The sequence below is a fragment of the Hoplias malabaricus genome, chromosome 5 (genome assembly GCF_029633855.1).
Source record: "Hoplias malabaricus isolate fHopMal1 chromosome 5, fHopMal1.hap1, whole genome shotgun sequence".
NCBI lineage: Eukaryota > Metazoa > Chordata > Actinopteri > Characiformes > Erythrinidae > Hoplias > Hoplias malabaricus.
Window position 1 is genome coordinate 21,232,640 of NC_089804.1, and position 26,313 is coordinate 21,258,952.

General features: G+C 46.2%; 1 protein-coding gene across 6 annotated transcripts in view; it reads left to right on the forward strand.

The window, feature by feature from the left end:
• The window catches only part of grip2b (glutamate receptor interacting protein 2b), a 187,290-nt gene that overhangs the window by 110,911 nt on the left and 50,066 nt on the right, over nucleotides 1-26,313 (forward strand). For 2 of the 6 annotated variants that reach the window (XM_066672214.1, XM_066672216.1), the window contains exon 1: nucleotides 567-795. The exons of the other annotated variants lie outside the window; for them this stretch is intronic. In XM_066672214.1, the coding sequence (XP_066528311.1) occupies nucleotides 753-795 (43 nt within the window). In that variant the 5' untranslated portion in view covers nucleotides 567-752. Of the gene's footprint in view, nucleotides 1-566; nucleotides 796-26,313 lie in introns of those variants that run through there. 6 annotated transcript variants of the gene reach the window in all.

Below are 26,313 nucleotides of genomic sequence, written 5' to 3' on the forward strand. Positions count from 1 at the left end.
TTCCTTTTTAGTTCGGTTTTTCATGAATGAATAAAAACATATACAGTAATATTATATATTTAACTATTTATTTGTATATTGCTGTCTTTTTGGCCTCTCTATCCACCACCCCACCACCCCACCGCCCAAACTCGAGTTTCTTTTTCAAATCCGCTGTAGAAGAGTTGCATATTTTTGTAAGAAAGCTAATAAAAAGAAAATTGGGCAAACTGTCCTCAAGTGTAGAGCTTATAGAGAAAGGCATTTGTTTGTGTGTGTGTGTGTGTGTGTGTGTGTGTGTGTGTGTGTGTGTTTCTGAGTCTGAGAGAGAGAGAGAGAGAGAAGAGGAAAAACTAGGGCATCAGAAGTCCCTGAGGCTTTGAGCATACATTTTGCATTTATTAATCACACACAGTGAGAGAGAAGGGGAGAGAGAGAGAGTGTGAGCACTTCAAATTATATTAGTTAATAACAGCTAATGATTGCTGTACAGATGGGCAGTGATCTCAGCAAACGGCACAAAACATAACCCAGACTTGTGCGTGAAGACTGGCTGTGGTTTTTTTGTGGTGCTTTGAGATTTTGACTCTGAGTGACACCTTAAAAAGTGTGTGGGTTTTCTGCTGAATTGGAGCAGCCTGCTGCCGGAAGAGTGGGCTGTGTTTTGGGGGGATGCAGCTCACGTAGTAGAGGAGAGAGTTTGGCAAACGTGGTTTCCACGGAATATCGGGAATATCAGGGATACCAGGGAATTCTAGAACTATAGGAGGACTATGCTCTTTCTACAGACAATCCTGAGGAGAAGAATCCTTAAAGGTACTGTTACTTTTTGTTACTTTTGTTTTAGACTGGCTCTCCTAGGTGTGACCTTTAGTTTGAGAACGGGGGGTAAAGCCGTGTAACTAACAACAAATACATTCTAATCGCCCACCTTAAATATGGTGCAAAGTTTGCATGTTATTCCTATTTTTGCTTGCTCAGTACAGTATTCTTCCGGTCCACCTTAAGTGAGAGTGCCGCCAGACTCAATTGAGTGCAGCTGCAAAGCACATACAAGTGCCGTATCCTACCATTTAAGGTGGAACAAAGGCAACTTAATTGCTGCATTCATTTTAAGAGGAGGGTTTTGCAGTGTTGGCTGGGGAAGTTATGGGTCAGAGTACACTTCACAAATAGGCTACTTCTCGTTAGCGAGGGGACATGATATTTGTGTAACATATTCCGTTTAACTGTAGATATGTTTAAGTCGCATTATCTGTGTTTCAACTCCAGGCTTGTACTTTTATTTTGTTATTTAAAGCAGAATGAAATGTTTTCATATTATTTTTTTTTCTAGAAAGGAGAAAGTTAGGGACCATTAGATTTTTAGTTATTTCGTAATTTGAATGTATATTTAGAATTTTTTTTAAAGAATTGTATTTATAGTAAAAATAAACAAATACCTTATTTTCTGATGTATAAAGGAAGCTGATATTATGAATTGTTGCAGCGAGATATCACAAAAACTGTATTAGGTCTTTAATATCTCGAAAGAACAGCGGATGTTTATTTATATCTTAATTTTAACGCCCTGTGTGTGTTATTTTTATAAAACCTTTGTGATGTTTATAAAACAATCAATCAATCGAATCAATGTTTTACTATATTTTTCTCCTGAGCTGCTGCCTCAGGTTTAACGGTTTTTTCTCGCGCACAACGGCCACGGGTTTTTAAAATGTGGCGCGCGACTCAGTCATGAGGTGGGACCGCCATCTGTAGGCGAGGAATTGTCATAGTGTTGTAGGAATTGTCTCAAATATGGAACATTTTTCATAAGAATAAATATTTTTTACCGTTGTGTATACAGTGGGACATTCCATAATAGGAGCACATTTCAGACTAGTGACTAGCTCTGCATACTTTTAGCCCCATTTCACCCTGTTCCTCACTTGTCAGGACCTCAGAGGACCCCCACAGGGCAGATATGATTTGGGTGGTGGATCATTCTCAGTGCTGCAGTGACACTGACGTGGTGGTGGTGTGTTAGTGTGTGTAGTGCTGGTGTAGAGTGGATCAGACACAGCAGTGCTGCTGGAGTTTTTAAACCCTGTGTCCACTCTCTGTCCACTCTGTGAGACACTCCTCCCTCGTTGGTCCACCTTGTAGATGTAAAGTCAGAGACAGTAGCTCATCTGTCGCTGCACAGTGTGTGTCGGCCGTCCTCTAGTCCTTCATCAGTTACACAGGACGCTGTCGGCTGGATGTTTTTTGGTCGGTGGACTGTTCTCAGTGCAGCAGTGACAGGGACAGTGAACTGTTGAAGAACTGCACTTGTCTTCCACCCTGAAAACATCACTGTCATTTGCTCCAAAGTAAGGGTCTGAAGAGCCGACTGTGAAGTGAGGAGAGAGATGCCGAATGCACCACTTTTCCATGAGGAATTTTTCTTCAGCTGTTGATTGCTTTAATGCACTCAGCACTGAGTCAGTTAGTGCTTTTAGTTTAATGCAGAGTGAACGAGTGAGGGCTCTTATCACCTGTTTGAGGGTAGTCATTAGAGACGGAGACGGAGCATAAAACACTCTTGCTTTAAAGGGCCCATATCTTTAAAAAAAAAAAAAAAAAAAGTTCTTCACCATTCTGAGAAAAAAAAGAGATGAGAATAATCAAAGTATTGAAGTTTCGAAAGCTACTGACTACAATTTTTGGTCGTGTAATAATCTATAATTGGACTGAGCCTTCTGTTATTTTCTGTGATGTCACAGGGTATCAACATTTACGCACAGCCAACACAAATATATCAGGAGATTTACAAGAACCAAACTTAACACAATAATAGAAACTGAGATTAGAAATAGCCGTTTATTACATCACTCACTCATTCATTCACTTGTTAATTTATTCATCCCTGCCCTCTGTTTTGTCTCTCTGTCTGTCTGTCTCTCTCTCTCTCTGTGTCTCTCTGGCTGTCTCGATCTCTTTGTCTCTCTCTCTGTCTGTGTCTCTCACTCTCTGTCTCTGTCTCTCTCTCTGGCTGTCTGTCTCGCTCTCTCTCTGTCTCTGCCTCTGTCTTTTTCTCTCTGTGTCTGTCTCGCTCTTTCTGTCTGTCATGCTCTCTCTTTCTCTCTCTGTCTGTCTATCCCTCTCTCTCTCTACCTATCCCTGCCCCTCTCTCTCTCTCTGTCTGTCTTGCTCTCTCTGTCTCTCTTTCTCTCTTTGTCTGTCTCTCCCTCTCTCTCTCTACCTATCCCTGCCCCTCTCTCTCTCTGTCTGTGTTGCTCTCTCTGTGTTTCGCTCTCTCTCTCTCTCTCTCTGTTCTCTCTCTGTTCTCTCTCTCTCTCTCTCTGTTCTCTCTCTCTCTCTCTCTCTCTCTCTCTCTCTGGGGCTGGTTATGTGAATGCGTCCTCCCTGTTCGGTGGTGTACACAATGCTCTTCAGCCAAACAAAGCCCAGCTATGATTCATTTGTAAGTTCCTGAATCTGCATTAGTGCAGCTCCTGCGTGTCTCCTGTGCATAGATCTCAGCTCCCGTTCCAGTTCATATGGGAATAAAGCCCCGCTCCCTGCACATGAGCCCCATCCATTACAGAACACAGCAGACGTGTGCAAAAGTGCTGTGCTCTGTATTCTGCACATTTGTGTTCACTCTGTTTTTACAGTGAAGCTCTGTCTGAATCTGAATCTTTTTAAAGGAGAATTCCAGCCTGTGTTTTTTTTAACGGGCGACTTGAAAAATACTTCTTCATTCAGGGCATGTGCACATTAGTTTCGGGGTCTGGAGCTCATCAACCCACACACGGTGAAGCAAGACCTCCCGGTCCGCTGTTTATGGGCTGGGACCTGGGATACAAGCTGTTCAAATGGAGTCACAGTGCGGGACCTGGTTTCATACGAGAGCACAACGTTTGAGTTAAAGCATGTGGCAGAGAAACAACAGCAGTGGAGGAATAAGAGAACTGTGCACAATCAGAGAAAACAAGAGACCTAAAGGAAAATAGCAAAAAGGAAAGTGGGGGGCTAAGAGAAGTGAGTGGACGCTTTTTTCTGCTGTGCACTCGGGGGTGTGGTGAACATTACATGTGGCTCATTGCGATTTAAAGGAACAGACCCTGAAAGCGAGCTTTCTGAACACAGCTGTTTAGACGGAGGAGAACACTGCTGTTGTGTTTGATCCTTTGACCCCTTAAACTCCAGGAGGCGTGTTCTTTGCTGTATATTGTGGTTGAATCAGGAAAAATAAGCTTCCTTTCAGCAAATCCTCAGGAACCATGGTTTAAAATGTGCAGAAGTGTGTTCTGGAACATGGACAGAAGAAGTTGACCAGGGCTGGACTTTCTTGTTAAAGTTACTTTCACCGAGCAGGAGCCCGAGGACGCTGCTAGGAACTCATTTGCCCTGCTGAATGTTGTACAAATGTTCAGGGCACGTTCCCATGGCTGAGGAACCCCAGCCACCCAGGCTGATGAATGTATTTGTGCGATTGGGGTGAGCGCCTCCCCTCGGGCTCCTCCATTTCATTTCCTAATTCCTCTTTATTTGGGCTTTGCCGTGAATAAGCCGCCGCTTGATTAGCATAACCCTGACGCCTCGGCGGAGCTGCTCTGGGCACTCGTGTCCCGAGACTAAATTAATAAGCGCATAACATTACAATATTTCTACGTCTCTTTCATTAGAACTAACTAAGAGAGGAAGAGTGGAGATGAATAATGAATAGAGTCCGTGTTTCTTACAAAATCAAAGACAAAGTCGTCACACTGAAGGTCTCTCAGCGTTTGTTACAGCGGCCCGAGTTCGGATATAAGCCCTGCCTTTGATCGTGTGGCTGTGCGTTGGTTTGAGAAATACCCCCGTGTTGTGTTTTACAGATAAGACAAGGGTTTAAAGCGCGGACATGGACAGAGCACGGAGAAGTACAGGGAAAGCTATTGATCTGTAGGATGCCCATAGGACTAACGCATCAACCCCACAGCTCACTTTTCCTGTGCATCCCAACGTGACTGGGATATTTTTGGATGCAAACATCTGGGAGGGTGATAAATCAGTTCCCCCGGTCCTGACACCACCCCTGGAGATATGACTGAGCTGCAGCAGTTGTATCCAATCAGCCCAGTGTCAGTGGAGACCTACATTTGAATTGCACTGCTCATAATGAGTGACGGTGCAGAGTCTCTCGGTACAAACGCTAAGGTTGGTATTAGTAGTTTCTCCACTGGACTACATCCGTTCCGATGCTCAGTCCGGTACATGTCCAGATGTTTGTGTACTCCACCATACACTCGGTGTGGAGACATACGTTCACCTGCGCACCTACAGTATGTGTAATCTCCATGGAAAACATCATATAAAGTGGATGCTCTGAAGCAGCTGCACAAGAGCTTAGCTCGTGCTAAATGTTGACTAGCGGGGTGTAAAGCACTGATCTGCTCTGGAACGATGGAGCTCTGGGATCAGTCGGAGTGATGTTTCTTATATGTGGAAATGGGAGGATGGGGGCCATACGGTGTCCCCAGAGGAACATTACTGGGGGTTGAATTGTTATCTTCTGATGATCGACCCAAGCTTGGATCACTTGATGGTGTTATGAATGAAGCATGAGTTATGCATGACCCACGCCCATCACCTGTGTAAGAGCCTAAATTATGAAGGCCCTGTGTTTGTTGTGCTGCCCCCAGGAAGCCCCTTAAATGTCATGGGCTCAGAGTTGTGTTCTCTCTCTCTCTTTCTCTCTCTCTCTTTTTCTCTTTCTGTTTCTCTTTCTCTCTTTTTCTCTTTCTTTCTCTCTCTCTTTCTCTTTCTTTCTCTCTCTCTTTCTCTTTCTCTCTATCTTTTTCTTTCTCTTTCTCTCTCTCTCTCTCTCTCTCTGTTATTGCTGATGGATGGATGTGTTTTGCTTGTTTGGCCATTGTTTCAGTTTGGAACAGTTTGCTGGTGTCCGTGCGTGGGTGTGTGAGTATGCATATGTGTGTGTGTGTGTGTTCTGAAGGCCACATAGTTTATGCATTCTGGCAGCTCCTTCCCAGGTATAAGCAACAGCGAACTCTGGGATTAAAAAGGGAGAGAGTCCAAGGTCAGACTCTGAAGACTCATGTTTCATTAGTGACGCCGGCAGAAGTCTGGCTTCACTGAAAGTAAAGTTTGTAACTTTATATCATTACGAACTTTGTAAAATAAATCACTGTAGATCAGGTTTATTGAGCTACACTTAACAGTGACTCTGGGGATTACACTGGTTGTTTACAGCAGTCTGACTCTTAAACAGTGCAGACGGGTTCGGGTCCAGTGCTGAGAGATACCAGACGCTGAAGAAGGTCCACTTCGAGAAGTTCCTGAAGAACTAAGAACAATCAGCCTTTTTTTTTCTATTGACTCTTCCTCTTTACTTTGTTAAACAGCCGGTTCCCTGAGTGTGAGTGACTGGGTGACTGTGTGAGTGACTGGGTGAGTGTTTGAGTGGTTGGGAGAGTCTGCGAAAGTCTCCACAGGTGTGAGTGACAGGGTGAGAGTGTGTGATTGAGTGAGTATGTGAATGGGTGAGTGTGTGAAATTGTCTACATATGTTCATGAACATGTGATTTGTGAGTGACTGGGTGAGTGTGTGAGTGACTGGGTGAGTGTGTGAAACTGTCCACTGGTGTGAGTGTGTGAAATTGTCCACAGGAGTGTGTGTGTGAGAGAGAGGGAGGGAGAGAGAGAGTGTGACTGGGTGAGTGTGTGAGTGACTGGGTGAGTGTGTGAAATTGTCCACAGGGGTGTGTGTGTGAAAGAGAGAGAGAGAGAGTGTGTGACTGGGTGAGTGTGTGAAATTGTCTACATTTGTGCATGAATGTGTGATGTGTGAGTGACTGGGTGAGTGTGTGAGTGCTTGGGAGAGTGTGTGAAACTGTCCACTGGTGTGAGTGTGTGTGTGTGTGTGTGTGTGTGTGTGAGAGAGTGTGACTGGGTGATTGTGTGAAATTGTCTACATTTGTGCATGAATGTGTGATGTGTGAGTGACTGGGTGAGTGTGTGAGTGACTGGGTGAGTGTAGATATTGATTCCTGGGAGGCTCTGGACGCACTGCGATCCTGATCAGAATGAAATGATTCCAGAAACTGAATGAATGAATGAATGAGTTATTTTAAGGCATGCACTCACAGGTAATAGACTTGTCAGGTCCTGAAGATTATGAGAAAGGAGAATTACAAACTAAAAACTAGCTGCGGGGACACTTTTATTTTACACTCATTGTGCAAAGTGCTCATAATGTTCAGTTGCTCTGAAACATACCCCATACTACAGTGAGAGGAAGCCTCAGTGCAGAGCCATAGAGAGGATCTATCACCCAGCAGTAGATTATACAGCTTCTCTAATGTTGCTTTCATTGCTTTCAATAGCATTTTCTCTTTTAAATGGCTGCTGTGTTTGTGTGAAGCTGCGTGGAGTGTAAAATGTCTTCCAGCTGAAACAACTGGTGATAAACAAGAGGAGCGGGCCTTTGTTGCCCATTTCGCCAAGTCACAAACAGTTTATACATCATTAATTAGTTAGGACCGCTGTCCTAAGATGACTCGGTTGTGCCTGGGGTCAACAATTCTCGCTCGCAGCTCTGAGCCTGGGTTACAGCCAGTGTCTGGAGCTTTCTCCCACTCTCTGTCTTTAAGCTGAATTAGTTCCATCCTCGAGAGATTAATGAACATTTTTTAATGGGGAAACTGGGTGTAAAGCCTTTGAAAACTGAGCCCCCTTCAAGAAATATACAGATATTTAAAAAAATTGAGGATTTTGACCATTTTAGCCTTCCATCCACATGAAAACAGTAGAGGTTTTTAAAAGCGCTTGGAACGGTGGAGATTTTTCAGAACTCTGTTGTCAGTGGTGTCATGTTTATGGGCTTAATGGAGCTTTTCTAAAACGCAGATATCACAAAGCGTTTGTCTCCGACTGAAATTCAAATAGCTCCTCATTCCCTCGATGGTGAATTACATCAGTCATAAAACTACAAAGTGCACACAGTGCAGATAGCACCAGATTTCAGATTCCTACCTCTGCATTGATATAAATGATGCTGTATTAGAGAGTAACATCAAGACTTGCATAGTGCACTACAGAGGGAGTATGGGGTGATTTGGGATAAACCAAAGCCGGAAAACAAAAGTGCAAAGTAAACAACAAGCATCGAATCCAAAGAGCAGTACCAAAAAACACCAGAGGTAACAAAGTCCGAGACGATAAAAGTAAACCTTAGAAACATAGAACACTCAGAAGAGTTTAGCAACTTTAGGGCAACACTTCACAAAAGTTAAAAACAAACAAACACTGAGATACAGTGCAACCTCCACCTACGAACTTGATCTGTTCCGTGACCCGGTTCGACCCCCGAAAGTCCCCCTTTTTGCACTGATATATGTTTACAACACTCTCAAATTAGTAAAAAATGCATGTAGCGTTACTAAAAATAAAAGAGAAACACAGTGGAAACAGTAATAAAAAAGAAACAATAAAGTTGTAAGTGGTTACACATCACTACCTCGAAGACGTGACGACTGTCTGGAGGAGTAACACAGGCGCTGGCTGTATGACGGGAGGTGGGGGGGGGGGGGGGATAACGGAGAGTAGGCGGTGAATAAGGGGAGACGAAGCGTAGATACGGTTTAACTTAGCACGAATATCGATGTCTGCTATTTACACTAATGCTAAATTGCTAAAGCTACAATGTGCTAATCTTAAAAGCTCACTCAAGTCTGGGCGCTGGGAGACTCTCCTATTGGGGTCAGTGGCCATTTCCAGCCACTGGCTCGGGTTCGTTTCTAGAGTCGTGGTTCGTTGGTGGAGGCAAAAAATAATCAAATGCCCGGTTCGTATCTTGGAAAGTTCGTTAGTAGAGGTTCCACTGTAAATGTATAATCTAGAACAATCGACCGCCTCCCAAGTCTCTGATTGGCCACGGCGTAAGGGTGAGAACATCCCAGGGTAAGAACTCTGGGAACAGGAGTCCACATTCTCAGGAGCAGACACCCCTACTGGACTGGAATGGTAGGGCAACCATTTTTATATTCATCCAAATGGTGATATTTTCAAAAATTAAAAGTTAAAGTGGTACCAGAACACGCTCCTGTGTCTTTGAATAGGGATGGACCTGTGAATAGTTTAACTAATTAACCCAGTCTGAACGGATGTTACAGTTGTGTCCCAAAGGCTGTTAAATCACTGGTAAACTTTTGTTAAATTCCCTTTAAAGTCTGACATTACAGTCTGAGGGGGGCTTTTGCTGGCTTTAACTGTTAACCAGCTGTCTGCTTTTTATTGAAAGGCACACTTTGCCATGAACATGACCAGTCTCTCATTAATATTTAAAGCAGCAAACTCCTCTCCTCTGCCTTTATGACACCTCTGGGTCCCTTATGTGTTAACACTAAAACAGAGGTGTCATTTGTGCCTCGTGTGGCTTAAAAATCATTTATTAATTCATTCCCTTTGTTTCAAGCTCTATCATAAAGATGGTGGGTTCAGAACCTACCACGGATCGGTCACTGGACTCCACACACTCACACATTTGTGCGGCATACCTTCCCACAGCATCTCCACCTACAAACATTTGTGTGGATTGTGGGAGGAAAGCAAAGCACCTGGAGGAAACCCACACAGACACAGGGAGAACACTCATGTTTGAGTCCACAACCCCAGGACCTTGGCGCTGAAAACAACGTAATGAGATGATTTTCCTGATCGTTATTGGACAGGACTTTCCGCATCTTCCTCCTGTTCAGTTCGTAAGTGCTTTAATCTGACTCTGCTGTAAACGCAGCCTATCAGAACCGATTCCCCCGGTGCTGGAGACACTGTATTCATGCCTCACTGTGGCAGATGAATGCAATTACTTACTGTTCCCACCGCCTTAGGATACTTTGCGTCTGAGCGAGGTTTTAAGCTGTTGCTCGCTGGTTTATATTCGGCACTGAGAAAGCCATCCTTGCTCTTTTGAGATCTTTTTTTAGCTCGTCTTTAGCGCCTTCCTTTTAAGGACCCTCTGAACACTTTTGTACTTTGGGGGAGTGGGGGATAAAGTTAGAGGCTCTATTCAAGGTAAACCGCTAGGCACTGAGCCTCCTTAAGCGCCTCTTAGAAACTCCTCGCCGTGCATTAAGCCTGATAAGCGCTACATGTGTGTGTTACATGGCACGATGGAGGCATGAAACACAGACCCATTCAGCTTCGTTTCTCCCTGTCGGATGAAATATGTGCTTAGGGTGGCGTCTGATTTCCCAGCGTGACTCCACACTCTCGTGGCCTCTGTTCTACTCCATCTGCTCATTCTCCTCGCAGCAGATAACACGCCGAACACACGCAGCTCTTTACGTCCAGTGTTTACCTTGTCGGTGAGACCATGAACACGAACTAAAGGGGGACGAGATGGAGGAAGCCCAAAGCTGGGAGGACGCGAGTGCTTTTATTTGGCCTCATTGTGTCAAAACGGATACTATAGCAGGGGAGAAGCCAATGATCCAGTGGACTTCTTAATTTCAGGGGGTTTCAGAGTGAAAGCAGCTTTTGGAGATTTGCTTTGTGCGGTTAGTTGGCTCTTTTAGTTTAGTTTAGTAACCACACAGTAGCTTGCAGCGTGGGCCAAGCCAGATTTAATCAAACCAGGAGTAGGTCCTGGAGCATCGTGTGGCCTTCGTTCACTGTGTATTGTGTTTATTCTTTTGATCAATTAAAACATGGTTTAAGTGATTAGCTTTAATATTTAGAATTAAAGATGATTAATGACCTTCAGATTACTGTATACTTGTTATTTTCTGAATAAAATCTTGTGTCCTTTATTAGGGAGGTCATATGAAATGTTGCATGAAAGATAATGAATGTTACATTTATTTCATTGTTTAAAACACAGGATATTACCCATATTTTGGACCCATATGAAGGATATCTTATTACCAAGTATCTGTGATTAGTGGCAGACTCGTCTGGTCTTTAACATTTATGTTTCACTTTAAGGTGCACATTTCTTTATTTTCTGATATGAGTTCTCAGTTCCAACGAGAGAGAGAGAGGCCGGTTTTGCTCTGATGGCCTCCTTTATTAACGCTCTAATCATTTTTCAGGTGTTTATATAACACTACGCTGGAATGCAGTCCACACTCTAAAGCCCCGGCACCTTTTTCTTTTCCGTCCTAGATCCGAATGATATATTTCTTCATTTTCACTACAGAGAGTAGCAGTACTAGCAGTAGTGCGCTGGCATCTCAAAAAAAAAAAAATCTGATATGAACACTTGTTAATTGCCCTCCTGTTCTCCAGCTCTTGCTTTTCCTCTTGGCTCTTTGATAGAGGGCTGACTACTCATCTAATGAATAATCCACAGCCACTTCAAACAGCTGTGTCGTGCCTCCTTTACAGCACACGGGAAAAAGTGGGACCTTATGGCATTTGATCTATAAACAGGAGCCGTGCTGCAGAGCCGTTGTAGCCGAGGCTCCCAGGTCACATTGGATTTGGGGAATGTTGAATAACATGCTCCTGGGCTGCTGACACATGCAGTTATTTTATATTCACAATCTGATAAGTCCGCTTCCCTTTCTCCCCCTCCAGTGTTCACAGCCCCGTAAGCGTCCCACCGACAGCGTGCACCTACAGGAGGGTGCCATGACCCTGACGACTACAGCAGCGGACGACAAACCTCGGCCACAACCAAAGCCTTAGAAAATCCTCAGACTCGGTTCTACGTGCGTGAACATGTTTTCGTATCTGACCGAGGCTCAGTGCTCGAGCAGAGGCCAGTCTTGTCACAGAAGTCATCAGGATTAGTCGGACAGACTCTAACCTGAAGGTACAAATATAAAAACGGACGCAGAAAAAATTGCTTTCGCTTCCTTGTTTGGCCTCGGAGGATATTCTCCACGGTACGAGATGCAGCACAATGCAATTCTGATACGGCATTAACGCTTAAGCCACCCAATCTTCCTGGTGTTATTTGTACCATGATCCAATAAGACGCATGCTGCCTCGGATGCTGATCAGTTTGGACAGTACTGACTCCTCCTGTGGGTACACTGCAAACACATTTAATGGCCACTGAATTATGACTGGGCAATGTGATTGATGTCAAATTGGTATCACGATTAATGAACGATTATCTTGTATTTTTACGCCTCATAGTTCACTGACGAGGCTTGTACTGTAAAAACACGCTCCAGAAATAAAGGTAGGATATTGTCACTGGGAGCTCTGTCGCTGCTTTTGAGCCGTGCTCTGTTTATATTCGGTGTGTGATTGTGTTCTGTGTGAAACAGACTGGGCGATTAACTTTGGTCTGAAACTGTTTTTCAGTCAAAACGCATCCAAACCACAGACGCACAGACACAGATTTTTCTTTGGTACGAGTTGCTCAAGTCGCTCAGTTCGCCTCTGTGTTCTCCTTCATGTTGCTTCCATGTGGCAGATTGGATGGGGGCAGAGTCACTTGATTACAGCGTGGTCGTGTGGATTTAAATCAGCTGTACCTGAACACACAGTAGGGTAGTGTCGCAGTCACACAGCTCCAGGGGCCTGGAGGTTGTGTGTTCGATTCCCGCTCCGGGTGACTGTCTGTGAGGAGTGTGGTGTGTTCTCCCTGTGTCTGCGAGGGTTTCCTCTGGGTGACTGTCTGTGAGGAGTGTGGTGTGTTCTCCCTGTGTCTGCGTGGGTTTCCTCCGGGTGATTGTCTGTAAGGAGTGTGGTGTGTTCTCTCTGTGTCTGCGTGGGTTTCCTCCGGGTGCTCCGGTTTCCTCCCACAGTCCAAAGACACACGTTGGTGGGTGGATTGGTGACTCAAAAGTGTCCGTAGGTGTGAGTGTGTGTGTGTCTGTGTTGCCCTGTGAAGGACTGGCGCCCCCTCCAGGGTGTATTCCCACCTTGCACCCAATGATTCCAGGTAGACTCTGGACCCACCGCAACCCTGAACTGGATAAGGGTTACAGATAATGAATGAAGAATGAAAAGGAGAATTAGAAGAAAAATTCAGTGTAATCAGTGTAGGGAACATTACATTGCTTAGAAATTCTGAATGTCGATTTTGGTAAATTTGCTATGTTCTGCTGCAGACCTCCGGCATCTTCTGAGGCCTTTATACACATCTTCATCAGTTAGTTATCAGTTACATTGGGACTCTTTAAGTCGAAGCATTGAATGGCATCTGGATACAAAGCCACGTTGTTTTGCAAAGTATTTTCAGAGCCCTGAATATTTTAACGAGCCCCTTCTACAGATTTTCCTTGTCGCTAGTCACTTCGAATCAGATGCTCCTTACAGAAACCTTGCAGAGGCATGAAATGGCCACTGATTCCAAAGTCACGTTGCTTTACAAATCTCTGCAAATGATGCAAATGATCTCCCGGAGTTCTGAAAGTTTCATGAGGCTGTTCTTTGGCACTGCTTTGCCGGCCGGAATACTGATAGACTCGGCTTCGCGGGAGCTGAATATCAGACAGCAGGAGAGAGTAAGAGACAGGAAGACGGAGAGAGGGAAAGCCACTCTTGCATCAGTTGGTCTGGCAGAGGGTTAGTCATACTTTTCTGCAGGGAGGGCTGATGGGTGGTGGGGGGAGGATTGGGACTGGATTGTGATGCGGTGGGGCAGGGCTACGGGCTAAAACTGTTCCGAGAGAGAGCCAGGAAGAGGCTGGGCCTCCAACTCGGCTTCATCCAAAGAAAGAGACTCTGTGGGGGTGGGAGATTATTTAGATTTTGTGGGTTTGGAATCTTTTAGACCCTCCTTGACTTTCCAGACCTGGTCTGGGTTGACGTCACTAGCTTGGACTTGGCATTGGCTTGAGAAACTGGACTTTTCTACCTAGTCCTATCAATAGAAGTATGCTTTAGGCAAACGTACTCACCTGTCCAGCCCAGACACGTGTCAGAATAGGATCATTTTAAACAGATTTCCATCACAAACGACTCTCAGACCATTAGCTTTCTTAATCAGGTTCATCTCAGAGCGCCCATTGTTCACCTGCATGTATCTACCTGCTGGAGGCAAATCGAGGATATCCACTGCCTCTCACTGTTCCACGTCCAGCCGAGCCGGAGCTTGAGTAATCTCTTTGTGTCGGCTGAGGAGGTTCACAACTGGAGGAGGAACCAATGGCAAGGTTTGCGTGTGGAGGCAGCGGCGAGATGGTTCAGTCCTGCTGTGTGAATGGCCAGCTGGCGAGGAGTTGAGGAGTAGCGGGTAAACGCTAGTGTGCGAACCTCAGCCTCGCTGTCGCAGCAGCAGGCAGAGAGAATCCGCTTTGAGCCGCACGAGGAGCTTTCCCTCGCTCTCTGCGCTGCGTGTGGGTGCATGATTCACTCGGAAACATGTTGTGTGGACTGCGCAGGGAAGTGAAGAACAGCTTTGGTGAGTTGGCAGGGTTTCTTTAGGGTGCTATCTGTCTTTGTTGAGGCATGGGAAGTCCTGAGTAGAGATCTGAAAGCGTCTATTAGTGGAATGTAAGTGGTTTCAGGTTCTTGGGGTCACTGTAACGCATAGTGCCTTATTTTCTTATTTGCTGCTTTAGGAAATGATGGAATTTATAGCTTTATTGCTTTGAAGACCACCTCAAGGGGGTCTAGTGAGGCTGCCACTTTCTACTGCATATTCATTTAAATTAACATGTCAATAAATTATAATAAATCACTTGTCAAGTCAATTATCTCTTCTCTTCTTTCCACTCATTCTTTACGAAGCGTGAAGGTTATTGTCGGAACGTTGTATACCACAGAATGACGAGTCTTAAGATCATGGAAACTTGTCAAGACCATATTCGACTGATATATTTAAATCAACCGTGCTCATCCGCAGTACTTTTACCTGTTTATTTAATTCATCCTCAACTTCTATCTCCAAAATACGCTTTACAGGAGGAGGCAGAACCCTCAGGGTAACTGTGTGACTGTTTAAATCCGAGTCATTTCTGTCCATCCATCAATCGTGGTATTTTCACACGCCGTAAAAGAGCAGCTGATATGTTCAGACGATGTAGAAATGTGTTTTTGGACAGTGGCGTTTTATCCAAAGCACCCAGCGAGGCGGGGGGGGAGAGATAAGCGCCACAGTTCCAGGCAGATTGCCTCTTGATGTGAAGAGCACTTTTTCCCTGCGTGTGTCAGAGATCAAGTTTATCTTCTGGGCTCTGTGGAGGGATTCATCTGTGAGGAACATAAGCAGGAGTCATGCTACAGCGCTCTGTCTAATGTTTTCCCAGTGGGGGTGAGATGCATGGGGAGAAAGAGAGAGCACCAGGAATATATCACTTTGTGGGGACCAAAACATCTCACACACACACATTATTGTGACTGGTCTTCCTTCTGGGGACCACTGGGGAAATTAAATGCAAGTTTCCATAAAAATGACCTGAGGACTAAGTAATGTCCTCACAATTCACAGAGACAGGATTGTGTGTGTCTGCAACACTACCGTAGACATACCCCACACTATCTATATTTATATTTTTGTATACATATTAATGGAGTGGAGGAGGGTTGGGAGACAGATGCTGAGGCTGATTGTATATTGTGTACCAAATGAAGGGAACGGTTTAGACTTGTATCCAAGGCATTAGGGGACTTTTATCTTGGAAAATAACTTCGACGTCATTCTGTAATTCTGAACAGAGAGCGCTTTATAGGAGTTTAATTGAGGACCAGAGGTCACTTTAGCTTTAGTTTATTTGTTGATGTGCAGATGTTCTTCTTCTTCTCTCCCGCTCCACGTCCTTTCAGACCCACGGTGGTTATTTGTTCTTCTCGCAGAGGAAGGATGGACACACGGCTGTGTTCAGATCAGAGCGCGGGCAGAGCTTGATGTGCTGCTGACAGGTTAAGTGCTGTTTATCTGAGGGTGACCCCAGGCCTGACCTTATGGTTCCTGTGTTCTCAGTGGGGTTTGGGAAGCTCTTGATGTACAGTATCCCTTTCTTATCCAAGTGGATTGTCTCCAGAATAAAACATCATTTAATGAAGTCAATGACCACGTGGAGTGAAAATTCATTAATTGGACTGTGGTCTCGTTTCTGTAGACGTCTGTAAACAGTCTGTTATTTTAACTCTTTTCTCTCACTCACACACACACTCATCCTCTCTCTCTCTCTCTCTCTCTCTCTCTCTCTTACACACACAGCGTCTGCCAAATCTTCACTGGCAAGGTCTGCGTGCTCCCGCAACTTTTATAAAAAGCAATTATAACAACACACTGTGACTCCCCGAGCCAACCCACTGCTCTCATAGAGTAAATGCTTTCGTATCATTGGTCAGCAGCAGTCAATGCAGTCCTCAGTGTGTTCCCAGTCCTGCTTTTCTCAGGTTGCTCTGTGGCATTAGAAGATCTTTTTTTTTTTGGGTTACGCTGCTGTTTTTATTTTTTTATTTTTCACTCCAGTCTGATCAGGCTGCGTCAGTGGCGCTGGATTCCACCAGCCGTGGCTCTAATGAGCCGTCTCTCTGGGTGTCACCACTAATTAGACAGGAAGTCATCAGCGAGGCTGCAGGAACCACTGAGGAGGGTGAGGTGGGTAAAACAAGACACAGTTAAAAAAAAAAAATAAAATATATATATATAATGAATTTAAAAAAATGGATGGATGATGTAAATGAAAACACATCCTTTAAAGACATTTACATTCATTTATTTTTTGCCAGTGACCTCATCTCTTATTTTAATCCCTACCCCTTGTTTTCGAGTGAAAGGGTATAGTGGTTAAAATCTCCCCCCTAAATTCATTCATTATCTGTAACCCTTATCCAGTTCAGGGTCGCAGTGGGTCCAGAGCCTACCTGGAATCATTGGGTGGAAGGTGGGAACACACCCTGGAGGGGGTGCCAGTCCTTCACAGGGCAACACACACACACACACACACATTCACTCACACACTCACACCTACACACTTTTGAGTCTCCAATCCACCTACTAACGTGTTTTTTTTTTTTTGACTGTGGGAGGAAACCGGAGCACCCGGAGGAAACCCACGCAGACACAGGGAGAACACACCACACTCCTCACAGACAGTCACCCGGAGGAAACCCACGCAGACACAGGGAGAACACACCACACTCCTCACAGACAGTCACCCGGAGGAAACCCACGCAGACACAGGGAGAACACACCACACTCCTCACAGACAGTCACCCGGAGGAAACCCACGCAGACACAGGGAGAACACACCACACTCCTCACAGACAGTCACCCGGAGGAAACCCACGCAGACACAGGGAGAACACACCACACTCCTCACAGACAGTCACCTGGAGGAAACCACCAGTCTGCAGTGATATCAGAGGAGCTGCTGGACTCTGTGCTACAAGACGAACCGAGACCCCCTACTCCTCAGGCAAGAGTGTTAGGGCAAGTGGTAGCAGCAAGGGGTGAAATGGGATTGACCCAGAGCCCCTACCTTTTGGAGTATCTCTGGCAAGGTGAACAAGCAACAGTTTTCCCAGCTGCCGCCTTCCTCCGCCTCCCACTCGCGAAGGTTGGAAACGTGTCCGAGTCCTGCGTCCTCCCTTCTATGCCTCGTCTCTGACTAATCTCACATTTTATACAGCCAGCGACGTGGAAGTGCTTATTACACTAATTGTAGCTTGTTTTCCAGATGCTGCTTTGCTTGTTTTACCATGTTATTCGAATGGGGGTGGGGGGCTATTGAGGGAACGTGCACTTGGTATAATTATGCCTTTTTTTGTAAGTCTTACTCTTATAATAATGCACATAATCACTGCATATTTTGGAGCAAATTGCTGTGGTGCAGTGGTAGAGGATAATACGGCCCGAACAAGGGCGAAGAGAGGAAAGAGCCGAAGATGGTTCCCACATTTTAACGCATTCTTCCAGACAATTCAGCTCCTTTCTGAGAAAAAAGGATGCACGGTTCTGTTTGTAATTGATTTTCATCTTTGTTGGGAATGTGCAGATTACAGCACACAAAGAGGCTCGGGCTTCAGGCCAAAAAAACAGGTCTGTTAATGTTCTCTGCTATGAACTGCTAAAAGTACGAAGGAATCAAAAGTGATAACGCCATTAATTTAAAGTGGCAATACTCTCCCTCTTCTCCACAGTGGAACACAGTTCTGCTTCTTAGTGAAACATCTGTGACCTGCTTTTAGTCAACACCCCATGAGCCCCACAACAGCATCCTCCCCCTGTGTAAACAGCCCTGTTCAGAACGCCCGCTTTCAGCACCTGTTCCTTTAAATGATAATGAGCCGCTCGCTGTTCACCCCGACCCTGAGTGCACAGCAGTGAGCTCTGGATTCTGGCTGTTTTCGCTCTGTTCTTGTCTTCTTTCATGCTTTTTTTCTCAGCACTTGTTGTGTCTGTTTTGCTGTCTTTGCGCTCTCACATAAATGCGGGTCGAGCGCTGTGATTGGACAGACTCGGACGAGGAGGCGGGGCAATTCTAAAGTCGGCTTATGACATCAGAAGTGGAGTAGAATCAGAACGGCTCGTTAAATCCCGTGTTTTCAGACCTGGACAGCTCACAGAAAACTGACTGTGTGGTCTTGTTTCACAGTGTGTGGGTTGGTGGGCTCCACCAACTGAACAAGGGACTGTGTGTGTGTGATGCTCTGTGATGGACTGGATCTCTGTCCAGGGTGTGTAGACATGCCACCCTAATCAGGATGAAGTGCTTACAGAAGATGAATGAATTAATAAGGCCAGAGAAATGCTAATGCCCCACAGCAACTCTGTAAAGCCCCTGACCCCCATGAACCTCTGTATAATGTTTCCCTTGTCCCTGTGTCCACATCTATGTGTCACAGTGTGATATCTGGGCTTACAGATTAATGCCTGCTGTCCAAAACATTTAATTAGTTCCGTGTTATATTGATTATCCAGCCGCATTATTTCGGCGCCACTTAATTGCGCCGGCCTCAAAGAGCTTGTCGCTTATTCCAGAGGAAAATAATAGCACTAACACGGGCGCAGCAGGGGGCTGTTTGCACTGGTACCTGCCTCCGCCTGGGCTCCGTCCTCTTGGCAGGTTGTTACTTTCCTTGTTTAAATTCACAGTGAAATATGGGGGCAGCCGGAGGCTTGGATTACATTACACCTTCCACACACAGAGGGAGAGGGAGGGGTGAGGGAGAGTGGGGTGGAGGTCAGGGCGCTGGAGTTTGTTCACAGCTGAACTTGTTACTCTGCTGCGAGGCTGAACAGCTCCTGCATCTCCTCACATCCCTCATTAACAGGTTTCACAAGCTGAAGGGAATTCTCAGCTGGAACCAAAAGAAACCAGGTTCTTCAGGACAAAGAAGCTCCAGGAAGAGTTCTGAGCCTCAAGCGACTAACAAGGTTTGGCCTGGATGTAGCCGAGATTTCTCCTCATGGCCGCCCCCAGGTGGAGACCCACTCTATGGAGCATAAACAGGACTCTAAAGCCAGTATAAACCTCTGCATTGCAGAGTCAGGGACCTCCAGGCTGGTCACAGTAGCTTGGATCTTATTAAGCTTCCCAACTTTACGAGTAATATGTGCACAGCTGTGTGTTTAAAATATGCATCTGACGAGGCCCGGCCCAAATGAGCTCGCTGGCTTTCAAAGCCAACTGAGTGATCAGAGTTGCCATGACGACAGGGTGAGGGGAGGTGCCGGCGGTCTCGCTTGAGATTGCTGCTTTTTTTGAAGCTCGGCAGTATCTGCTTGAACCTCATCCTTCAGAACTACCTTCAAACCTCCAGTGATCGTGGCCTTGGTCAGCGCCTGGATCTTATCAGAGCCGAGAGATATATATTCTAGAGATGGATGGCATTTTTAAGCATCACACAGCCTTTATAATCTCCACAGGAAAAGCATGAACTGAAGTGGGACATTCTGGAGCAGCTGCACATGAGCCTATAATTGCCATTCCCAATGTCAAACGTTGGCAAGAGGGGTATATAACCACCCAGCAGGGTGTACAAATGATATTAAATCTTGTGTCTTGGTGTGAAGGGTCTGCCGCTTCTGAAATAAATCCCAGAGGAAACTCTTAACATCGGTATCTGAAGGCTGAATGCCATCAAATCCTAACAGCAATTTTCCAACATCTAGTCTAAAGTAGGTTTGTCCCAATCTGATCTCTTAAGTCCGATCTTCTGTTTACTCAAGGCCCGCCCCCTCCCTCTCTTCCTCTTGCTCCCCTTCGAGCCGGTCGTGACCGATGTGAATATTCCCTCCAGCGTCTGTGCTTTTAAAATGTAGCAGTCAGGTCTCCACTTTCTGTATCTGTCATTTCAAATTAAAAGCCCTCTGCAGAGTTTTCCTAAAAGTCTGAAGCAGCAGCTGTAACACTGAGGGACTGTTTTTTTTGTGATTGTGAATATTAAGCTACGCTAGCACTTCAGAGTGGTATTGGGATTATTACAGATCCTCGACATTGGATCAGGATCGGGGGCAAACAAACTTGACCAGGACATCGCTGGTCTAAAGCTTCCTCAGGAGAGATGAAGCTGCAGCAGAGATGAACCAACTGTCTGTGAATAGCCTTCATTACAGAAGACACTGGTCGTGCTGTGGAGGTCACAGAGATCAGAACCATCCAAGAGCAAGCAGCTGGATATTTTTCAGTCTGCTGTGTATCATCCTAGTGCAGATAATATGAAGTCTGTGGTGGGTAAGTGATCCCGTATGGAAGGGTTCTGTAGGGATCTGAAGAGTGGCGAACCGTGGCAGCTCTCGTCTCCATCCCACACACAGCCAGAAGGTCAAGCGCAGTAAACCCCACTTATTTCCCCCGGTTTCCCAAACAAACCTCCTCTGCCTTGTTCTGCGGGCCCTCGAGAGCTCGCCCGCGATGCCCCAGCGCTCCGTAACGATAATGTGCGGTGACACAGCTGGCGGGGAAACCTGCGCCGCGTGTCGTTTCCGACGTGGCGCGACGCTGATGTGCTTTGGTCTGAGCTGAGCGCTAGCTTCGGGAGGCGGAGGAGGAAGCCGCTGCACGATGGGGGTCCTGCGCTGCGTCGTGATGCTCAGGAGGAACGTACGCCTCCGTCACTGCGGCTCTGTCTGACAGAAGGGACCTCTGGACCTGACACTGACTGGGTATTTCACCTGTCTGTTAAAGCAGACGTTAAAGACAGGCGTGTTACGATTGTGCTTTTCTCGAGCAGCAGGGCATGACATTTTAAATCCAGGTCAAAACACTGGATCGCTGTTAAACTAAGGCAGTAATATGAGACTGAATACATTTCCAGACACTGCATGGGTTTAATCAGATGTCAGAACACTGGAGCTGATAAAGGGTGTGAGAAGAGAGAAAGCCGGAGTTAGACTTATAAAAAGGCTCTTTTTTCAGCTCTTATGTGAAAAAGAGAGAGAAATAGAAAGAGGAGGGAAAGAGAGAGAGGGGGAGAGAAAGGAGAGACAGATTGAAGAGAGAGAAAGAGGGGGAAGATACATTACTTGCTTTAAATTGTGTTAATTGTGGTGTAGGTACAATCACCTTGTCACTAAGACTGACAGTGTTTATCTCTCTCTCTTTCTCTCTCTCTTGCTGTTTCTCACACACACACACACACACACATTTCAGTGTCCATTCCCTCACTTTGAACAGTTTTTACTATGTTTTCCTTCCTTCATTTTTACAATATTAGATTTTTTTTCATTAATTTTTAATACGTTTTTTCCTGTGAATTCAGCCCTTCACTCACTCACTCATCCACTCACTCACTCATACAATTGCTGACATACTCGCTCGCTCACTCGCTCACTCACTCGCTCACACACTCATCCACTAACTCACTCACTCGCTCACACACTCATCCACTCACTCACTCACTCATCCACTCGTTCGCTCACACACTCATCCACTCACTCACTCATACAATTGCTGACATACTCACTCGCTCACACACTCATCCACTCACTCACTCGCTCACACACTCATCCACTAACTCACTCGCTCACTCACTCGCTCACACACTCATCCACTCGCTCGCTCACTCACTCGCTCACTCACTCACTCATCCACTCACTCACTCACTCGCTCACACATTCATCCACTTACTCATCCACTCACTCGCTCACTCACTCGCTCACACACTCATCCACTCTCGCTCACACACTCATCCACTCACTCATCCACTCACTCGCTCATACAATTGCTGACATACTCACTCGCTCACGCACTCATCCACTCACTCACTCGCTCACGCACTCATCCACTCACTCACTCGCTCACGCACTCATCCACTCACTCACGCACTTATCCACTAACTTACTCGCTCACTCACTCGCTCACACACTCATCCACTCACTCGCTCACACACTCATCCACTCGCTCACTCACTCATCCACTCACTCACTCATACAATTGCTGACATACACACTCACTCGCTCACACATTCATCCACTCGCTCACTCACTCACTCATCCACTCACTTGCTCACACACTCACTTATCCACTCACTCACTCGCTCACACATTCATCCACTCACTCACTCATACAATTGCTGACATACTCACTCACTCATCCACTCACTCGCTCACACACTCACTTATCCACTCACTCGCTCACACACTCACTTATCCACTCACTCGCTCACACACTCATTCATCCACTCACTCGCTCACTCACTCATCCACTCACTCACTCATACAATTGCTGACATACCCACTCGCTCACACACTCATCCACACACTCACTCGCTCACTCATACAATTGCTGAAATGCTTACTCACTTGCTCACTCACTCATTGATCCACTCACTCGCTCACTCACTCATCCACTCACTCACTCGCACACTCATCCACTCACTCACTCATACAATTGCTGAAATGCTTACTCACTTGCTCACTCACTCATCCACTCACTCGCTCACTCCTCATCCACTCGCTCACTCACTCATCCACTCGTTCGCTCACACACTCATCCACTCACTCGCTCACTCACTCACTCATCCACTCACTCACTCATACAATTGCTGACATACTCACTCACTCATCCACTCACTCGCTCACACATTCATCCACTCACTCACTCATACAATTGCTGACATACTCGCTCACTCACTCACTCATCCACTCACTCGCTCACTCACTCGCTCACACACTCATTCATCCACTCACTCGCTCACTCACTCATCCACTCACTCACTCATACAATTGCTGACATACACACTCATCCACTCACTCACTCGCACACTCATCCACTCACTCACTCATACAATTGCTGAAATGCTTACTCACTTGCTCACTCACTCACTGATCCACTCACTCACTCACTGTGTTTGGGACAGTGTGAGCTTGGGTCGAGGTTCACCCTGCTGTGATCTGAACTGGGTTGGAGCGAAGGTTCGGAGCTCTGCTCTGATTAATGTATTAAAATGTACTGCGGTGAATTAGTGTGTAGCAGCACGTGTGTGTGTGTGTGTGTGTGTGTGTTCTGTATCACCCAGGGTGCAGCCCTCTTCCCTGGCACTGACTCTAGAGCTGCTCACTGCTGATAATGGGGAATAATTAAGGTGGAAGTGTTGAGTCTAAACAAAGGCACCTCTCTCAGTTTAGGCCCCCAACCCCCTGCATTCATCTTCTGGATAATTACAGCCATTGGTTTAAGGCTGATAACTTTAAAAAGAGTGGAGTTGTAAAACAAGAACACAGGGGGCACTCTACACAGGGATCAGTGTGTCCACCGCAGAGGGCCTTTAATAACAGAGTGTCATTAACCTATTGTTATGTTAATGTTATTATTTTTTGCAGTGTTTTCTAATTGGGGCTTTATTTCATCCTTCTTTTGTTGTGAACATGCTCTTATTGACCACTGCGCTGAGTAAACACCAGCTGTAAATAATTGACAAGTTCATTAGTGAAAGTACCTTAAAGTAGATAATTATAAACAAGACTGGACATGCACATCTTTGCAGGACCTCTATCTGCCGCAGAGCATTCATCAAAGCCTCCACCGGAAACTCAGAATACTCAGAAAAATCCCTTGTTCCGTGCATGTGCTTTAACATGTTGATCTGGAGCCCTCCAACCCACACACTGTGAAACAAGACCACCCAGAGAGTTTTCTGTGCACTGCCTGAGTCTGAAAACGAGCGGTTCTGCTTCTGCTGCGCTTCTGACGTTAGTGCAGTGACTTTAGAGACATTGCCCCGCCCCCTCGTCTGAGTCTGTCCAATCACAGCGCTCGACCTGCGTTTATGTGAGAGCGCTAAGACGAGGTTAAACTCAGCAAAACAGACACAACAAGCGCGGAGAAATAAGAGCACTGAGTAAAAATGGCTAAAAACCAGAGCTTCTGCTCCTCGCTCCTCACTGCTGTGCGCTCGGGGTCGGGGTGAACAGCGAGCGGCTCATTATCATTTAAAGGAACAGGTGCTGAAAGCGGGCGTTCTGAACAGGGCTGTTTACACAGGGGGAGAACACTGCTGTGGGGCTCATGGGGTGTTGACTAAAAGCAGGTCACAGACGTTTCATTAAGAAGCAGAACTGTGTTCCACTGTAAAAGAGGAGTATTTTTGGTCTGGGGTTATCTTTAAGGAACACTATGTAATATATTTACTTTAAAATATACACAGCTTCAAAATCATTGTGATGCTCCACTGACCTGTAATAGGGCAAACAGAGCCTCTGCTACTCTAGGCCCTTCACTGCAGAAACTGCAGTGTGTAACCTTTGTAGCAGGATACAAAAGATTTAAGTACAGTGCGTAGTGTTCCTTTAGCAACAAAGGTCTCCTTTTAGCTTTCACCAGTCCGTGGCGTTTCCTGTTCCATATACAGACTTTCCTCGGTGAGAAATATCAAAACACTTTACACTTTCCAAACACAAGGTATATGTTCCTTTCAGCGTTCAGCGTGGTCAGCGAACGTCATCCACAGCCTTAACAGACCGCCGTAAGTCGTTCAGAAGCAGATTTAGACACCGGCTTTGTCTCCTCGACTTACGTTTGTTTGTGAAACAGAGTTGGAGAGATTTCCTCTTACATTTTCCATGGAATAGCACTTTGCAACCTGACAAAAAAAAGGAAGAAAAATACGATGACTCTGTGCTTTGCGAGTGAGGTGTGTGTCACGGCTAAATCGTCTCCTTTGATAGGTGAGTGGGGAAGATTTCTAAAGCCCCCGGGCAGGAGGATTAGAGGGAAGCCGCTCATCACCGCGAGGGCTGATATGACTGAGTCTCTGCAGGTTGTGGGGTGGGGGGGAGGGGGTTACTGGAGGGGCTTGGAGCTGTGTCTGTAATAGCTTTTACAGACACCACAGTAAACATTCGCATGGGTATGCGCTCGAGGGAATGTTGGGCCCTCGCTGTCTTCTTCGCACCGAGCCATTTGGCCGCCCCCAGAAGGCCCGGGGATCTTTTTTTGTTCTGTGGTATTGAGACTCCGGGGCTCAGTGGGCTGCACAATGCATCGCCATCAGGAGAGTAACAGTTACATTAGCTTTAACATGTCTCCAGAGACTGGCCTAATTAGAATGTGTTCTGAGGCGTGTAGCGCTGCTAAGGGAGGGAGGGAAGCGGGAAGAGCCTGGAGACCAACAACAATGCGCTCTGATGTTCTGTTCAGGTAGTTTACAGATATACTTTCCAGGCCTCGCTGTGATGTAAATGTGACGCAACGAGAGAGAAACCCTTCCGCGGCGTCTGTGGGTTTGGGTAACTTCTGTTTAAGCAATTAGGACGGAGGTGATTGTCTTAACGGTTCATTAAAAGGTGATAAAATATCACCACCACTTTGTTTTGTAACAACCTCAGAGTCGTATTGAAACATTGTTTTACCGTCATTGCAGAGCATTCATTCATTATCTGTAACCCTTGTCCAGTTCAGATATGCGGTGGGTCCAGAACCTACCTGGAATCATAGAGCGCAAGGCGGGAATACACCCTGGAGGGGGCGCCAGTCCTTCACAGAGCAACACACACTCACACATACGGACACCTTTGAGTCGCCAATCCACCTACCAACGTGTGTTTTTGGACCGTGGGAGGAAACCGGAGCACCCGGAGGAAACCCACGCAGACACAGGGAGAACACACCACACTCCTCACAGACAGTCACCCAGAGGAAACCCACACAGACACAGGGAGAACACACCACACTCCTCACACACAGTCAGCCGGAGGAAACCCACGCAGACACAGGGAGAACACACCGCACTCCTCACAGACAGTCACCCGGAGGAAACCCACGCAGACACAGGGAGAACACACCACACTCTTCACAGACAGTCACCCGGAGGAAACCCACGCAGACACAGGGACAACACACCACACTCCTCACAGACAGTCACCCGGAGGAAACCCACGCAGACACAGGGAGAACACACCACACTCCTCACAGACAGTCACCCGGAGGAAACCTACGCAGACACAGGGAGAACACACCACACTCCTCACAGACAGTCACCCGGAGGAAACCTACGCAGACACAGGGA